We start from the raw sequence: 19,321 nt of genomic DNA, 5'->3' as shown, positions 1-19,321 counted from the left end.
ATCTGAAATGACATTAAGGTCACAACACGGCAAATCTCCGTTAACGAGCTACCGCGGATCGCCTCATGAGTGGGGCGGGAAGACGTCAACACATTAACGAGCTAACTGCGCTAACACACTAGTTCCCACCAATTGAGCATTGCTGGCACATCCAACATACTGTTTTACTTTTGTCCATGACGTGCTTACCTTCAGGGTCATACGTCACATGAAAACCAAAATAGTTCCAAACGCCAGATCTGAATGAGGGTGGGGGAGGTTCAATTTGCCATGTTGCAACGAGCTTAACTTCTGTCTAGCTAGCTTGCCCTGCGCTCAGTGAATCTGTGTTCGACTACTCCGCCTAGGCTGCACTGTCGAGCGCAGATCCACTGAGCGCTCAACACAGACAGCATCGTCAGAAGGAAAGTTGATAAAATAAATTAAAAATGTTGTATCGTTCGATACATATGCGTACCGAACCGAAAGCACTGTATCGAACGGTTCGATATCGATACGAGTATCGTTGCACCCCTAATATATATATATATATATATATATAAAATAAATAAAAGTGACTGTAATTTCTGTAATTTCTAAACAGTGTGTTTTCCTTTTTCAGGCTTGTCCAGAAATCTGGAGACAGTATCACCTGACAGTGAGTATCTTTTCACAGAACAACTCTGTATCATAGCAGTATTCTTCACACTCCTTCCATTTCTCCAGTTTATATGTCTTCCCTTTTGTTATTAGTTCTTTTTTTGTGAAAGGAGGCTAACACTGTATCAGGTTCAGTCCTGAAAAATGAAAAAGGTCCCGCTTCTTTTTAGAAATGATGCCAAAGTCGAACAGACTGTGTGCAGGAGAAAGGAGAAAAGTGTAGGTCAAGTATAGCTTTTAGATCAAGGGTTCAGTTGGTGTTCAGTAGTTTCCTCTGCTCGCACTCGAATCTTGATGTAATGTAATGTGTAATGTGTATGTGTTAGTCCCCATAGGGAAATTGCTCCTCTGCATTTAACCCATTCACCCAGTGAAGCAGTGAGCAGCCGCCAATGCAGCGCCCGGGGAGCAGTGTGTAGGGACGGTACCTTGCTCAGGGGTACCTCAGGGTAACCGTTCAGTGGAGTCGAACCCCCGACCTTCCGATCATGGGGCCACCACTCTACCTACTGAGCTATCCCTGCCCCATTCTGAGCTCATAGATAAAAGTTCGGAGATTTGGATTTTGCATTTGTCTAATAGCTCTTTAAAAAAAGGGAAGCTGCTTTTCACTTGTGATATGAATTCATACAAATGACAGTAAAAGTGAAAACAGGAAATCATTAAACACCAAATGTGTTTTTGTTTTCTACAGAATCTTTCACCAAATATGTCTTAGTTTAGGTTTGAATTTTTTCTTCAGTGAGTACAAGTGGAAACTTTTGTAAATGTGCATATTTGATTCATTACTTTACTGAAAATATTAAATATGTAGCTAATGGTACAAACAATTTTTGTATTATTATATTCATGATAAATTATTTAGCAAAACAAAGGAGGTAAAAGGAGGTGACCTGAGAACAGCAAAACGAGTGGTTTTAAGTGGAAAGTCCCAAAATTGATTAAGCTTGGGAATTTGTGAAAAGCACTCACTTTGTGTGGGTTTAGTTTGCACCACGTTTATGTAGGATTTCTGCTCAGAGTCTGAGTTAAAGCCAAGAAAGATAAAAAAAGAAAAATGATGGTAGTGAGGAGTGATAAAGCCAAATCTAAATAGACATCTTACCTTCTGAAATTTGTCTTAAGAAAATACATAAAGCAACATTGTAGTGGAACATATCAATTAATAGCTCATTAAAAAGTATTTTTCAGTGGAAAATACTAACAAAAGTAAATGTACTGAATTGTAAAACTTTGCACTAGCACTAAGCCGGAGTCTCACCACTGCTGAATTAGAGTAATTGATCTTCTTGTTACATTTATTTTTGAATCGTCAATCAACGAGGTGTTTCCATGAGTTTCATAGAGGCAAAGGTGTCATGTGATTAGTCAATAAGTCAGTTGTGACTGGTATTGACTTTGCCCTGTAGCAGGTAAGTGAAGCGTGGGGGTAAGAAATATAGTAAAATATTAAAGAAGTAGTAAAAGTTATGGGAAACTTGTCCTCCTTCTTTTCTTTCATCAAGTGCTCATGTGACATTAGTGTGTGTGTGTCTGTGTGAAACAGAAACAATGTGTCAAAGAGTAGAAAACTGTTTGACAGTCACATGGGTCATATGTCAGTGGGGAGGCATTTGCTTATTTATATCTGTGTGTTTGTGTGTGTTTATCCAAAATCTCAAAAGATAACTAGTTTTCTTGGCTTCTTACTTCGTGTGTGTGTGTGTGTGTGTCTGTATGTTTGTGTGTGTGTGTGCATCTGAGCGAGGGGGTGATATAGACCTCAGCCTAAGAGAAAAGAGCAGCTTGTTTGTCAATTAAAAGACGTGATAAAGCATGAAATGGGCTGCCAACACCACGTGGGACGAGGGAGTGAGAGAGGGGGAAGAAGAGTGTGTGTTTGCATATATCTTGGCATGCACTGTGTGTGTGTTAGGGGAGGTCTGTCACTCTCCTCTATGGAGATTAATTAGCAGGGGCTGTCTAATGAAAAGGCAGCATCGTTAGCGCTAGGGTAGCACGGCGGGAGAGATGGAAAGAGGAGGAGGAGGAAGAGGGAGGAGGGAGCGGGACAGAGAAGTTCCAGGGGAGACGCTGGCAGAGAAGATGGGAGTTGAGTTTAATTGTTGCTCCTGTGTTTGGCGGATGAGCCTCTATGATTTACAGCGGAGTTTCACTTTGAACCACAGACGAAACGAGAACATGCTGACGAAAGTCTCCGGTCGCCTTGCGGGATGATGAAACCATTTTGTTTTTTTGTTCCCCGCTGCACTTCCGCATGTGCGTTTGTGTGTTTGTGTGTGCAATGGTGTGCTTTAACGGGTGGAGGATTGTGACCCAGGTCTAATTGAAGTATTTAAGCCATTTAAGCACTGGGAGCAGAAGGTCGTTACAGATCCAAACTGGCATGGGGGTTAGGGGCCTGCGCAGACACAAACACAGTCTCACACATACAAACACACCCACACACATGCATACACAGAGCTCCTTCTGTTTAAGACAGCCTCATTTTATTCATGATGCTGCTTATGACCCTGAACTCCCCAATGTGAGAAGGTGTGTGTGCGTGTGTGTGTGTGTGTGTGTGTATGTGTATGTTTGTGTGTTCGCTTTGGGAGATGTGACTCTGTCACCTTCCGCTGGGCTCAGCCAGGTGTGAAAAGGCATTCTGTCAGACCTCCCTGCTACTGGGTCCATTTATCCTTCGCTGTGTGTGCGTGCGTGCTTGTGTGTGTGTGTTCGGTCCGTTTATCTTCCATGAGTGTATCTGTTGTCTGCCTGCACCTGGCCCTCAACTAACAAACTCCTCCAAACCACACAGTATAGACCACAAAGCCCTGGGGTATTTACCGAGAAAGTACGATACTGACACACATGGACACACACAAACACACACACTCCTACAAATATATAGAGCAACAAATGGGGTAAAAAGATATCCACAACATTTTCATTGTGTCTGTGTCATACAGATTTGAGCACTTTTTTTTAACACAACTGTAGCACTTGTAGAAAATGTAACTGTTTCTTTTTTAAAGAACGGAGTTTACTTCGGCTGTTCAGTCTCTTTCTTTTTCACTCTCCTACACAAACACCACTTCACCCACCCACTCACAGACGCCCTGTTTTTTTCTTCTCCTCCTTTCTTTTCCATTGAAGCTTACAGTGTGGGGTCACTCCTTTTCCTGCAGACCCATGTCACTACCCCCATGTATGTTATTATGTTCTTATGATTTCCACCTAATACTCTACATACTAAATATAACAAAAAACCTCCCAAAATACTGGTATTATCTGGCCGAGGTCGGCCGGTGCAAAGTTCTGCCATCAACATATGTTTTGTTTTCCAGAAGGCCCTGCCGCCATCATGACTTATTTGAACTCTTCTTTCGGTCTGTTGGTCATATGATTTCTGTTACGTGGGCATGCCTACAACTACACCTGCACTCAAGTTGCTACACAAATGACTTTTCATTTATACAAATTGCCTTTGGCCACTTCTGCATTGAGGTCAGACTGTGGAAAGTGTGACTAATAATTATTTTCATTTATATTATTGATAAATCTCTGATTTTATAGATTAATAAATATTTTTGCCACTGGTGATATTTCAGATTTATAGTGTTTATATGATTGAAATAAAATAGAATGGCACACATTGGTGAATTATTACATATATACCACAGAATCGGCTTTAAACACCAGTTAAATATCTAATGGGCCAGTTGAACAGTCTTTTTGACAAGAGGCTAAAAGAACCATATTTCTATTTCATAGCTAACTACATGCAAGACAAAAAAGAGGAGGATGAGAGGACAGAGAAGGACAGGGTAGAAAGACTGAAGTCATGTAGGGAGCAGTAGGAAAGCACGATTAAGGGGGGGATGGATGGCTGGAGGGATGATTGGATGGGGAGCAAGGTTTAGTGACCTGCTATCTGTATTCTGGCTGCTTTAATTCATGTAAATATCATGCATAAATGTGTGCATGCATACACACAACAAACATACAACTCCCAGTCACTTTTTTTTCTTGCTGCCCAGACCCTGCTCTGTTGCATTAAGACCAGAGTGCCACCCTCTGGTAGAAAGTGAAGGCTCCCTTGCCTTTAACCAATGAGTGTATGTGAAGTGGGAATTATCTTTCTTTTAACTTTTGAGACTCTGAACGAGGGTTAAAGCTCACGCAAACTTCCTGAATGCTTGTTTTTTTTCTTTAATAGAGATCAAGTGTCTTTACTAAAGAAAAAGAAGAAGTAGTTTCAATGTGTTTCACCTTTATAGCAGAAATGTATGTATGAACAAGGGAGAGGGAGGAAGGCAGAGGCAGTTGGAGAGGGTGGGGGAGAGTTATTGGTAGAACTGCTGGAAGGCGGGTGGGGGTTAATGGTGAGTGCATTAAACGGTGAAAGAGACAAGAGAGTGAGCAGAGAGAGTGAATCAGTGCACCCAGCAGCTGATTGGTGCAGGTATATCGGTGTGTGAGCATTGATTGGCCTCTCTTTAGATAGTAATGGTGACACCTGTACATCGGTGTTTATTGATCAGTGTGTGCGTGTGTGTGTGTATGTGTGTGCTGAGCAGATCTTGTGATCGTGTCAGGGTGTGTGAATTGATCTTTTCCTGTGGGACAGGTGTGTAAATGTGTCGGGGTTGCCCGTGAAAAAGCGCTCCGTGACCTTCCTAGTCGACTCCAAAATGAAGCCGTTTTAACTCCCCCTCTCTTTCTCACCTGACTGCCTTTCTTTCCCCTTTCATTTAGCATGCTGTACCCTTTTATACATTTTTGTCTGTCCGTCTTTCTTCAGAAGGTATGCTCAGTTCACGCATGTCTTTGTTAGCGCAAGGTTAGGACATTTTGCCCCTTAAATCCTCTTATTTCTATAGGAAAAAATGTCTCGTTAAGACAGTCGACTTTTCCAAGGTACAAAATATTTCAGGAATCCTCATTTTCTTTTCTTTGTCTGTTTTAAGTTGAGCAGAATGAATAGCTGAAGAAAAAGCTTTACTCCAAAGAGGGTCTCCCTCAGATTAATTGTGAAAAAAGACAGTTTTTAAAAAAAAATTCTTTAATAAATGTTACATCACAGGTAACCCTGAAATCCCTTCGCTGTTGTGTAAAATAGACCCCAGTAGTGGTCTGATGTTTTGGCTGGTTTCTGTGGGGTTTATGACTTTGGTTTATATGACCGTTTAGAAATAAATATATTTACTGGATATTTAGAGGTAAATGGTAGATAATGTGTGTAATCTGATTTTTAAGAATGAATGGACAGAAAAGAAACATGGCTGCACTTTAGCTGTTATTCTGGTTTGAATTTATAAACATTTGTATTATTTCAGTGCAATATCACAAATGTTTTATTGCAGTAATATTAAATACAATGAAGAATGATCAAATCCTGGTGTTATTTTACAGTGAACACATGCAGATATTGTATTTGATTTTGTACGGAATTAAATTGCTGTCTGCGTTCACACAATTATTAAGTGGTATTGTTTGCTGACCTCTCTCTGTGATTGGCACACCATCTTCACCTTCATAAAAGTAAATGTTTTAGTGCTCTGAGTGTCCAAATGAGACAGATTAAGCAAAGGCATTAAGAGAAGATTGTCCTGATGCCCACACCAGCTGCGTTAAAGACAAATGAACAACTCTCCTATCAAAGTCCTACTTCTGCGCTGAGATCAGCCTTGGGCTTTTCTGTACACTGTGTGAAGATAGAGCGCCATTCAGTGGTCAAACAGGCAACTGCACTCCCATACGGATGCAGGGAAGGGATTTTAAGCCAGATCTTTTCAGGAGGTTATTTTAACATCAAAAGTATTTTTACCCCCCCCCCCCCCCCCCCCCCCTACTACTTAATTCTACTTTTGGACATCTTTTTTTTTTTTTTTGAAAAACCAACACTCAACCAACCAACAGAATAAATATTCAGGGGACAGCACAGACAATGGCAGAAGCATAAATGATACCACGAGGCAGTACATGGATATGGGAACAGAAAAGAAGGCAGAAGAGCTTAAAAATCAGACACTTAGGAAACAGTAAGACATTATATGAAAGTTACAGCATACTCAGCCAAAGGTGCTGCTGTTAAAAGTCTAATTGAAACAGTGTAGGCTGTAATTTTGCATGGAGAAATGGTTTTATATGAATGAACACTTAACCGTCACTCAGACAAAACTTAATTCAAATCGCACTCTTTCCCGCAGTAATAATATACCAACATTAAGTCTTCTCACAGGTTCAAGTTTGATCTTTATTCCACTTTTTGGTCTGTCCTTCCTTCTGTTTGGCTGATCACTCTTTTTTTTTTTCTTACAAGAATGTCCTCAATTCAAAGTGTGCTCTGTAAAATTCCTTTAAATCCACATCTATTCAGTGAGCTGTTTTTGCTGTCTCATCATTGTACAGTACAGACTGTCCAGTCTTCTCACCTCGCCGTGTCAAAAGGGCCTCAACTCTTTATTCTCCCTCAGACTGAAGCGCTAACAGCACCGGAGGAAGGGGAAGGTGTTTGTGAAAGGAAATGGCTTTTGTGTGTCTTCAGTAGTCAGACGGGTAGCACAGTTAATAAAGCAGCACAGGGCAACTTATAACAATCTAACTTCAGATGATTTATTTTAATTTCAGTTTCTCACGTCATCAGCATATTGTCATTTATAATAGTCAGTTGTTTCGATTGTTTCAGTCATTATTAAGGAATCATGTTAGAATTTATTGGTACGAGTCCCAGTTTCTGTTTTATGTCATGTTAAACTGATTGTATTTGAATCGCATGTTGCTGATCAAAGAAACAAGTATTTTAAAAACAATATCCTATACTCAGATTTTTCTAAAATCATCAGATTTCTGAAAGGAAAAAGACAAATTAATTATTAAGGAACATTTAGTTGTATGACAAATCATCACCTTGTACGAAACTTGCAAGAACAAAGAGTGTTTAACCCTCAATGGCATTATGTTGTTTGTTATTACACTGTTATTACATTGTCACTTAAATTTTTACATAATTGATTGAAATTAATAAATATATATATTAATTTAGATTAACAACGCTGAAAGCAACAACCCTTTCAGGAACGAAATCCATATGTTCCAGCCACTGCGAAGACTAGTATCATTTTTATAAATATTTAAATTGAAATAACTTTATCAAATATGTGAAGAACTGTATTTGGTTCTTTGAAGCCAAATTTTGATCAAATTTATTTAGTAAACCTGCATTTTCTTAGTTCATTCCCTCATGGCGACATTATGCAGACAAACTAGTTCTGCTTGTTTGGGGTTTTTAGGTGCTTCCCTTCCCAAAATACTTTGTTCAAACTACAAACAAAGGCTTAGAGGTCCTCATCAAAGCTTGCACACACTTTGCTATCCTCAGTAAGAAGACCAGGGACTCTGTATTTTGGAGTTTATTAGTATTTGGTAAAAGTGTCTTTAGATAATCTACTGGATGCACATGCAGGACCATAGGAATGTAAACAAATGCACATGTTCACGCACACACTCACACACAGGTGCAGTGTTATCAGAGGTCTTGCAGGCTTGCAGGTCATTGTGAATTTCCGCTTAGCTGGATGGTGTCGATTTGTGTGTGTGTGTGTGTGTGTGTGTAGCTGGCTGAGAATGTGAAATTAGGATTTGAAATACTGACCAGAGCATAAAAGACGCGGTCCATCTGTATGTAGTATATCTAAATCCGTGTCTCTCATGTCCATACGTGTTGTCTATGGTTCCTATATTTAATGAAAACACAGCCTCACGCTGGCCACGGCAGAAAAGAAGCCTCTCTACTCAGCAGTGAGCACTAAGAAAAGAAATCGTACAACTTGGTTTTGAATAGATTAGCTTGTATCCCCTGTTCCGCCTTCCACGGTGTGACCAGATTACCGCCACTTGCTGCCCCTAAAGGGGGGTTCTCTCCAGAGGTGGCAACCCACCGCCTCCCAGCTCTGCATCACATTATCGTTACATTCCAGGAGCATTTTTTTTTCCCTCTCTAAAGAAAAAAATCCGGACTCGTACTGATTGTCTACAAACTGATTGACCAACTGACAGGAAGAGATAGGAAGAGCCTCTGGGAATTGCACTGTGTGAGTGTGAGTCCTCACCGGGTGCGGGGTTAGGGTTTCAGTCTTTGTGAACTGGGAGACACAAAGAGGGCAGGAATCACATCTGGTTATTTGGAGGATCCACTTCCTCTTCCTCATTCATGGCCTACCTAACTGCAAACATGCCCACCTCCACCTTCAGCAGTCTCCTTAAGCAGATGGATTTTTGTCAATCCTGTTGATGTGTGACAGTAAACACGGTTTATATGCATTTTTTTTTTTTAATTATTCCATAACAAAAGGAGAATTAATGGTTAGGTCTGCAGTTCATTCATTGCATTCTGTCTGGGAAGATGTACACCTTACAGCCATTTCATCTCTCTGATTCACAACAGTCTAATTAATCCTCCCTGTTAACCTAATATGTACATAGTGGTATGTTGCGCGCACACACACACACACCCACACCACAAGGCTCTGTTTGTTTTGGTATGAGCCCAGTAGTCTTGTGTTGTGAGGCTGCTCTCTATGATAAAGCATGCAGAGTTGGTCCCCTGTGGGTCCAGTAACATATGCAAACCTCTCCCTATTGCTGCAATAACATATGCAAAACAGCGCTGCTGGCCCCGGCCCCTACGCTCCCACCCCCCGTTACTGTTCAGATCCCGCCCCCCTCTCCTCTTACACACACACACACACACAAGCCTGTTTGCTTCTCGGATTTTGTTTGATAACTGTGTGTGTGTCTCAGTGTGTGTGTGTGTGTGTGTGTGTGTGTGTGTGTTCCTTCAGATTTTAGTCTGTAACAGTCTGAGCTTTGTGTTGGCCGAAGGATTATCACAGCTTTGCCACCAGCAGCTAAGGCAAGGAGCAGAGGCGAGCAGGGCTTAGAGAGACACGGTGTATGTGTTGGGACAACTGTGGGAAAACACATTTGTGTGTGTGACAGGGAGAGAGTGCTCATGTATCTGTGCGTGCATGCATGAGAGGCCACGGATGGTTGGTTGTCTATGTCCACACAGTGGAGCCCTCAGGACCTTCTCAAATACCCTCGTACAAACTAACACACACAAAAACTAAACCAATGCGTCATTCCTCTTTCCAGTTTCAGTCCTTTTTTTTATTTTAGGTCAGGCTGGCTTTATGCTTTATGTGTGTGATCAGAAGCTCTTTAGGTATCAAGGGAGTCTCTCCTGTTGTGTCTGATGCTGAAAGTTTCTTCTAATGCTTGTAAGCAAGTTTATGAAGAGACATGGACATTCTCAGGGTCTTTTGGGAAATGTTTAGGTAAAGCAGAAAATGGTAACAAGTTCTTCTGTCAGTGGCAGTGGAGATTCTCAGATGGACGAGTTGAGTAATGGGACAAACACACACACTTGATAAAGGAGCTCAGAAGGCAGAGCAGGGCATCTGCCAATTGGAAGGTTTGTGGTTCAATCCCTGTCTGCTCTAGTCTTCATGCCATTGTGTCCTTGGGCAAGACACTGAACCCTGAGTTGCTGTCTGTAAAATGACACTCGAGTGTAAATGTGTGTGATTGTTAGATAGAAAGCACTTAGCTGCAGAAAAAAGCTTGTGCGAATGTGTTATGTATAATATATGTATATGTATGTATAATATATATGTATATGTATGTATAAAGCACTTTGAGTGCTTGGATGGAGTAGAAAATGCACTATAAAAGTGTATTTTCTATTTAAAAACAAAAAGATGATTTCCTGCAGTATGTGCCTATTTACATAGAGAACTGGGTCACTCTAACTTTTTTGACTGCTAAAAAATATAAAAGGAAGAAAAAAAATCACTCTGTAGGTGAACGAAAATGCATAAATACTGAAAAAAATCAGACTTTGCATCGGCAAAGATTCCATTTTCTAATTAAATCTTTTCAAATTAGCTACATAGTTTCTTTTCTTTTTTTGAGGTTGCATGAAAATACCTTACTGTGAGTACTGTACTGTGTATCACAGCCGACGGTCCCAATATTTAATTCGGGTGTTTTCAGTCCCATTACCACAGGTGTATAAAATCAAGCACCTAGCTGTGTAATCAGCCTTTATAAACACTTTTGTAAGAATGGGTCCTTCTAAAGAGCTCACTGACTTTGCGTTTTGTCCTGTCATTGGATGCCACCACTGCAGCAGGTTAGTCTGTTACATTCATTCCCTCCTACATGTTTCCCAATTAGCTATAAGTCATATTTTTGAAAGTGTTTAGGAATCTCTGAAATGATCTGGCTGAACATGTAAAGTTACAGAGCAGTATCAGCAAGTGCCGAGGCGAATAGTGTGTAAAAGTCTAAATGTCTTCTGGTGTTAACATCAGCACAAAAACTGTGTTCCGGCTGCTTCATTGGTTACCATGACTGAGCAACTCCTGTAGGTGACATGTGCAGGTGGTACATGTGCTTTTGTCCATGTAGTGTAGCATCCACTGATGACCACCTCAGCCAGCTGTGTTATTCAGGTTTTGACGGAGGTGTAATTTTGTTGTTTTTTATTGAAATACTTATCTTAACCCACCAACTGACAAACATTAGCAGTGCTAGCATATAATGGCTTCCCCTTATCTAAATAATGATTTTAGCTCTTTATTCAGTCCTGTTCATTATTGGTGATTATTCCACTCAATGTTGGTACATGGCATTAATACGAAGCGAGTAGACTCTCCATAGACATAATCTGTGTAACTCAAGTTAATGCCCTTCACTCGCTATGAGTGATCCAGAACTGAACACATACCGACCAACAAGGAAAACATGTTGTTTTGCATAGCCATTGATGTTGAATCCAGTTTCCCACTCGGTTTAGACTTCAGTGGAAATGTTCCTGCTGCAAATTTATACTAAAATTATGTGTCATATTAGCTGTCGCTGCACAGCCATAGCTGTCACTCCTCACTAAACCATTTAAGAAAGATTTAGAAAGGCACCAACCTGCTGTGATCCCTTAGGGCCTCACTCTGTTTAGATGCCCGTGATAGGCAGTGTGAGATCAGAACAAGGAGAGGAAACGAGTGAGGGATAAACGTTCATCCCGTTAATTAATATCGGATGAGGCAGAGAACTCCTCGCATGCACACGCACATTCACACCAGGTATTCACACAACTATCACAGGTTGGTGTGAGAATAAGAGGGGGATTTCGTTTCGCTCTCTTTTTTTTTTTTTTCGATGTCTCTCGTGCTTTCATTCATTCTGTGTGCTGGATCAGAGTATGTGGAGATAACGCAAGCCCAAGGTCAGGGAGAGGGAGAGACAGAGGGAGACCTACAGCCAATTTACATGAAAGATGAATGGAAAGAGGGGCAGGAAGGGTGGAGGTCGGGTGGGGGGCTCGAGACGGGGGCTGTGATCTCCTTGGGGTGCACATGTGTATGTGTGTGTGTGTGTGTGAGAGAGAGTTTGTGCTTGCGAGAGGTCTGTGATCTCCTGGCCTTTGTGATGGAGATGGGCCCGGCAGGCCTGACCCGATAATGACGCGACGCTCTAATAGCATTCATCCTTTCTGCCGCAAAACTACTCAAGCGGAAAAGAGAGGGAGAGAGAGGGGAAAAGTGTGAGGTGTAGATGTGGGTTTGCAGGGGTGTGTACGGAGGAAAGGGTGAAGCGGGAGGGGAGGGGAGGGGAGGTTACCTAAGCTATGTTTAAGAAATGACGTGGGGCGCAAATCATTTGTAATCTCGGAATCAGGGATGAGAGAGAGGGAGGGGGTAATTTCTGCGCAGTTTTGTGGTTGTGTGTTTTGGAGAATAGCATTAGGTGTGTGTATGTGTGTGTGTGTGTGTGTGTGTGTGTGTGTGTGTAACATTAGCAGTAAATGCACTCTGCCTGTGTCTCCTCTCTCTCTCTTTATCAGTGTATATTAGCTGTGGGCGCTGGAGCATGGAAGGCTTTCAGAACACTGGCCCATAGGGGACGGGACCCCGTGTCCAACAAACACTCACACACACACAGTCTGACGCACACAAACACAAACACACACAGTTACTTATCATACAGGGTCATTACAGGCCTCTAACTATACCTCGGAAATCAGTGGTTTATATCAGCGCCCCATATTCTCTGTACAATACACTGCAGTCCGCTTCATTGAGAGCATGGGAATGATGGCAGAGGAGAGGAAGAACGAGACAGAAATGGGAGGTTAAGCCACCGTTTTATTGTGTCCATCATGTTTATCGGGGGGGATCCGATTTTGGTTTTTATTTAAAAATATATTTTTGATTTTTTTTTTTTTTTTTAACAGACTAAGCATGGCCCTCTTGTGAAGCAGCAACCAAAGCACAGCAGTCAGTCTCATGCCTACTGCTACAACTGCTCACAGAAGGGACACTTTGGCCATGTAAGTAACCCTCACTGTCTTTCTTTAGTCCAAGTGTACGCTGAATTGCCTGTTATATTACGTGTGTAGGTATTTGCCGTTTTGTATACGTCTTTCTGGCCTATACACCAAAAGAATAAAGCCCAAAGTGGAAGCAGATTCTTTAAAACAAAAAGAAACAATATTTTCTTTAAGGGATATATTTAATTGTAAGTACTTTCATTATTTGATTAAATAATTCTTTACTACTATTGTTAGGTCCAGTACTGCCTGACTGAGAAAAATCACAAAATGATCTCATAATTTCAGTTTACGCTGCAGTTTGAGTCAGCAAGTTGAAATTTTGAACTAATAGCTTAAAACTTCAGCTTGGCTCTTGACTGGCAATTTTTATGTTTTTTGTGTGTGTGTTTTTTCCATTGTAGAAACAAGCTTCCATGACCCATTTGAACCAGGAACAACCCTGAAATCCTTCCAGCTTCTGTGTTAAATAAAAATAAATAAATTCTAAGAGTTCTTATTATTTGTATTCTAAAATTTCATAAACGCTAAGCTAAAATATCAAGTCATCAATAGCTTGCTGCAGAGTCGTCACATGAAATTAAAGATATAAATTTTTTGCAGCTATTAGCTATGTTGAGAGGTTAATTTATACTTAAAAGGCTATGCCAACTTTATTATAAGGCTCAAATAGCAGCTCCATACAGATGTATCTGGTCAAAATGGACTTTTTTGACAGCGGATAAGGAAACAAACACACAGACAGAGATTATTATAGTAAGATATAACCTCCTACAGGTTTTTGTAATCAACAGTGTATTTCACATCCAACGTCTTCGGGTTTTCTCATCAGGTTCCACATGTGCAGAGTTGTTTTTTGTACAGATTCTAAAAGTAACATAATCAGCGGGATTTCTGTAGGACTGGATTTGACCTCATGTGCTGCGTTTTTATTATGTCATTTTAAATATATTGCAGGCCTTTTAATTCTGTGTCTTGTGTGTTTTCCACAGGCATGTGTAAGACAGAGGATGTTCAGTGGAGTGCATCCCACAACCTCATTGATTAACCACTATGACACTGTGGAAGACATAAGCCGCAGACAACACAGGATAAAGATCAGGGCTAAAGGTAAATCACATAAAGAAATAGGCCAGTAAATATCTATCCTTTTTATGGCTGCAGCTATTATTCATTTTTAGGCTAAGCCCTCTTAGTAGTGTGTCTTGGTCTAGGTACAGTACTAAGCTTTCCTCTATGGGCTAAAATCCTTGGGCTATATGCTTAAAAGCCTGGTCTGTGCCAGGACACCAACTAATTTAAATAAACTCCAATTCTGCCAAGAAGAGTGAGCAAGTGTGCAGCCGGACTTATACCAGAACCTTGCTGATGGCCACCAAAAGCATCTGAATGAAATTCAAAATTGTGCATATGCTTCTTGTTTTTTTTTTTTAAGTCATTAAATGGTAAATGGCCTGTATTTGTATAGCGCTTTACTAGTCCCTAAGGACTCCATAGCGCTTTACATATTCAGTCATCCACTCATTCACACACACATTCACACACTGGTGATGGCAAGCTACATTGTAGCCACAGCCACCCTGGGGCGCACTGACAGTGGCGAGGCTGCTGGACACTGGCGCCACCGGGCCCTCTGACCACCACCAGTAGGCAACGGGTGAAGTGTCTTGCCCAAGGACTCAACGACCGAGACTGTCGGAGCCGGGGCTCGAACCGGCAACCTTCCGATTACAAGAGGAACTGCCAACTCTTGAGCCACGATCGCCCCACAGCATTAGTGACCTAAGACAATAGTAGCTCATATATGATAAATATTTTAAGAACACCATGCAGAAGCAAAAAAAAAAAAAAGTTAAGAAATACAAAGAAAGCCTATTTGAAAATGTTACTAATAAAACAATGTTATAGTTGGTTACTATGAGGGAATGGATTCATTTCTACTGAGAGCCAAATGGTTCAAATGTTTTCTGCTATAACGCCATCATGGAGGTAATTACTCGTGATCAAGGTGCACTTAAGGAAAATGTCAATCTAATTTTTTTAAATTACTTTGGGAGAACTTTAGGTGAATTTGAGCAGCTCAATGACATTGTCCCTCATTTTCCTTTTTGTCTGAAGATTTACACCAAAACTGTGCTACACAAAGATTTTCTTTCCCACAAAACTGCAGTGAAAGATAAAATCAGGATAAAAAAGTGAGAATGAGAAATACGCTTTTATGAAATTCTGGGGCTATGCTTATAAAAGTGTTATAATGGAAAAACATCAGCAGCATAAACCTGATGTGACATTCACAGATTGATAAATATCACTGCCATCAGCAAATTACATTTTTAAGCTGAGGGGCTGACATCAGTAAAATGGTAAATGGCCTGTATTTATATAGCGCTTTACTAGTCCCTAAGGACCCCAAAGCGCTTTACACATCCAGTCATTCACCCATTCACACACTGGTGATGGTAAGCTACGTTGTAGCCACAGCCACCCTGGGGCGCACTGACAGAGGCGTGGCTGCCGGATGCCCGGCGACAGCGGGCCCTCTGACCACCACCAGTAGGCAACGGGTGAAGGGTCTTGGCAGCCTTCCGATTACAAGACATACTGCCAACTTTTGAGCCAAGATTGCCCCACAGCATTAGTGACCTATGCTGTGCAATCATTCCCCCTGAAAAAAGAACTGTTCAAAGCAATAATTAAAAGCTGTTCAGAGTGTAAACCGTAGTGTTGCACAGTTGCATATGAGAAAATCGTGTTTGGGAAAAAACTAAACACAACATATCAGCAGAAACACCTCACACCATCTGTTAAGCACGTTGGTGGAGGCGTGAAAATTTGTGCTTGTTTTGCATCCACTGCAGTCTACTGTGAACTCCTCTGTATACCAAAGTATTGTAGTGGCTTGGCTGAAAACAGAACAGTGATTAAAGCACAGCAGGAAAATGAAGAGAATCAAGGTGATGCAGTGACTGAGTCAAAGTCCAAACCTCAGCCTGTGTCTGTGCTCAGCAATGATTTGGCGAAGAGAACTGTGCACAAACAAGTGCCTGCAGACTGAAGCAACATTGTAAAGAAGAGGGGGGAAAAATTCCTCCACAATCATGTCAAATGCTGACAAAGTCGTGCAAAAAAATTACTTTTGTCAACTTTTTGCTCCTAAAAGTGGTTTCATAACCTATTCAGTCCTTGGGAGTACTTAGCTCTTCAAACTCTGCTTCAGCGTTTTGGCTTCGCTTTGTTAAACAGATATTAGTCATGTGAGGTTGTAGTTAAATGCTTTTAGAACCTGTTAAGGACCAAATTAATTGGCACATAAGAGGTTTTTTATCCATCTGACATTGTTTTTTCAATCATAAGAGAAAAAGATGATAATCATCAAATCAAATCAGATCCAATTAATTATTTTTGTTTTTCTTTCCCCAGAACTGAAGAAAAATGGCTGTTTTCAATCTTTTTCTGAGGCCCTTCTCACACCAGGACCCCCAAAGAAGAAACGGAAGATCAGCTTTCATAAAACCAACCACCAGTCCAACCATACCCCTCGGCATACTCCTAACAACCACAATCCCAGACCCAGCCATTTATTTTTTAATGATAACGACGTAAGTGCTGCAACACCCAAAACAAAAAAGTTTAATAAGTTCAAACAACAGGAAAGTGTAGGCAATGTTAAACCATGGAAACCTAAGAGACCTGTGCCCACCTCGAGAACCCCGCTGCCAGCCGCTAAACCAATTTTCGATGAAGCAGAAGACTTTCCCAGAGGGGGAGGGATGGGAGAGAACAGGAAGAAGAGGAGAAAGAAGAAGAAAATGAACCATGTCCCTTCAGCACAGCCAGGGGGACACACAGAGAAAAGACCTAATCCTCTCTTTGGCTCTGTTGGAGGAAAGGTGCATGGGCCTAAAGCAAAGCAAGAGAAGAGAAAAAAGAGGAAAAATCAAGTCCCCGCGACTGCTGACAAAAAAACTGGTGCGCAGATGTACCCTGCAGACGATAATCTGTTCTTCATTAAACAAAGAAAGCGCAGAAGATAGCATCCGTTTGTGTGAGGTTTCAATGTCAGAGTCTGTCAGGGCTCTGATCTCTAAAAGTAAAAGTTAAGACCGTGACTTTTAGGGGCGTGTCGCACGTTTCGTTAACTCAGGTCTCGACATAAATACCTGAAATTATTGTGGCTTTAAGGGCCTTCATGGGACCTTTTCACAAAATATTTTAACAACAGTCAAGAGTTAGGTGATGTGTATGATTTTTGGAAATATTAAAAGCTGCTTCATTTAGTTGCTTCACCTCCAGGGTCCTGATTTTGTTCACAGGGGCTCGAAGTCACATTGTGATGCTTGAACAGAGCAGCATCTTTAATCTTGTTAATAACAACTTAAAATGAGTCAGAACGCTGAAGCTGTTTATTGACTTTCCCCATGTGGTCAGTGTGAGAATACAGCTGTCCCCAGATTTAAACAGGAAGTGGCCCTATGTTTGGAAATTGACAATGTATAAACAGCAGTTTACAATTTAGTTAGTCCAGTAAGTCACAGTTCTGTGGATTTTTAATGAAAAAGGATCATGGCCTTAAAGGAATCTGAATAATATTTGCGTAAAACCAAAAAGGTTTACTAAAACAGTTTCAGGAGTAATGGTGACTTAAAATTTATTTCTTCCTATTGGTTCCATCGTGTTGCAAAAGTCTCCTTTTAAAAAAAGAAAATTAAAAAATATTTGCAAGTTCAATAAGCTGATTTCCCTGTGCTTCTGCTTTGAAAGTAGTTTTTTAATGTTGCTGCTGCTCTTGAAACCAGAAGCCAGTGTATATTTAAACACGTGTTTGTGACTAATTTCATTTTCAATTTTAACTGAAGGGTAAACTGCTGCTCTTTTCTGTAACCAACCCATGCGCTTGTAATTTTTCTGTATTTATGAGCACTAATGCATCTGTTACATTCAGACTAATAGAGCAGTGATGAAAAATCAGCAGACGCCTATTTAACCCTGATCCTCTGTCATTTGATGTTGGAGAACTCTGTCAAACCTGAAAAAGATCGCTTCAGTCAGAAGTATTTCTTGTATTTATTGAAGATGATCACTTTCATTAATGTTTTCTTGTAAGCGGACAAGTGGACTCAAACCACTGGTCCCAGATAACATGCATCACTAACATGTGGCCCCAACAGTGTTGATAATTTAAAATCAGTTGTATGCGGTCTTATTTGTTATTGTCGTAGCTACATGAAACCCTGAAATAGGAAATCGTGTGAAGTGATTCCTTTGTAATATGACCACTGGTTATCCAAAGTGTCTGAGGAAAAATAAAACTTGAATCTCTTCTGTGATTGAGGAAGAAAGCTTGGATTGCTTATGCGCTCACAGTTCTTTTTTCGTATCTTCAGTGTCATTGTTATTCAATACAATTCATAGCACTTGGCTCGGGTTGATAAATGTCATAGTGGAGGTTGATGGATGAATTTTAATTTTCCCTATGCTGGGGAAAAATAATTTGTGATCTATAACAATGAGTCGCAAACTATTTGTTAAAAACCCTAAGTGGCCTACTGTTGACATTTTGATTGAGGTCCAGTCTTTCCACAGACTGAGCAACAGTTTTTCTTTACTATTTATCTGCTGTGTAACCTTGTGCTTTCATGATTTCATGTTTTCAAACAATCAGCTAGTCAATTTTATCTTTATTTTTGTGATTTATTAAAGGCACGAGGCAAAAATACACTGAAGACTGTCAACTGCAGCAGAAGATAGCTATATGAAAGTGCCATTTTTGTACGTGAGAAGAGGAATGAACTTGGTGATAGATGCTTCCAGTATGCATTATGGAGCCTAGTGCTCTGTGAAGGGCGGTAAAGATCGGTGGATGCTGTCACTTCTCCTTAATTTGGCTTCGGTCAGTGAACCCAGACAAACTACAGAGACAGCTGATGGAGGGGTTTGAATGTACTTGCCTGTGTTATCAGACATGAGAATTGAAAGATTAAAACTACACTCACACTGGGTCAGAGTGATCCAAACTTACTGTTCTAAACAGGTTAAACTCTTACACAGCTTTGATCTTTAATTGGCTCTTAAAAACATGCTTCCATTCCTCAGATGAAAGTCACCAGCTCTGACTTTCATCTGAGGAATCACAGTATAAAAACATTCATTGATAATCATCTTCATATTTCAATCTTTCAATTTATTTACTTTAAAGAGGATATACTTTATATTGGTGTCAAATAGGGGGAGGTCCAACAAAGGTCTGACACAGACTCTGATGGATACATCTGGCCCTTTTTATCTACTGTTGACTGAAGCCTC

At 40.7% G+C, this 19,321-nt stretch overlaps 1 protein-coding gene across 1 annotated transcript in view; it reads left to right on the top strand.

The window, feature by feature from the left end:
- Positions 1-18,379, top strand: part of zcchc7 (zinc finger, CCHC domain containing 7) — a 54,682-nt gene extending 36,303 nt beyond the window's left edge. Inside the window, exons 7-10 of the mRNA XM_006787269.3 lie at positions 602-637; positions 12,923-13,018; positions 14,011-14,128; positions 16,439-18,379. Coding sequence (XP_006787332.2) covers positions 602-637; positions 12,923-13,018; positions 14,011-14,128; positions 16,439-17,052 — 864 coding nt within the window. The 3' untranslated portion in view covers positions 17,053-18,379. The remainder of the gene's footprint in view (positions 1-601; positions 638-12,922; positions 13,019-14,010; positions 14,129-16,438) is intronic.
- The last annotated feature ends 942 nt before the right edge of the window (positions 18,380-19,321 follow it).

Source organism: Neolamprologus brichardi, chromosome 6 (assembly GCF_056152115.1).
Source record: "Neolamprologus brichardi isolate AB-2024 chromosome 6, ASM5615211v1, whole genome shotgun sequence".
Taxonomy (NCBI): Eukaryota; Metazoa; Chordata; class Actinopteri; order Cichliformes; family Cichlidae; genus Neolamprologus; species Neolamprologus brichardi.
Note: the sequence above shows the minus strand (reverse complement) of the source record. Positions and strands in the feature narration are given on the sequence as shown.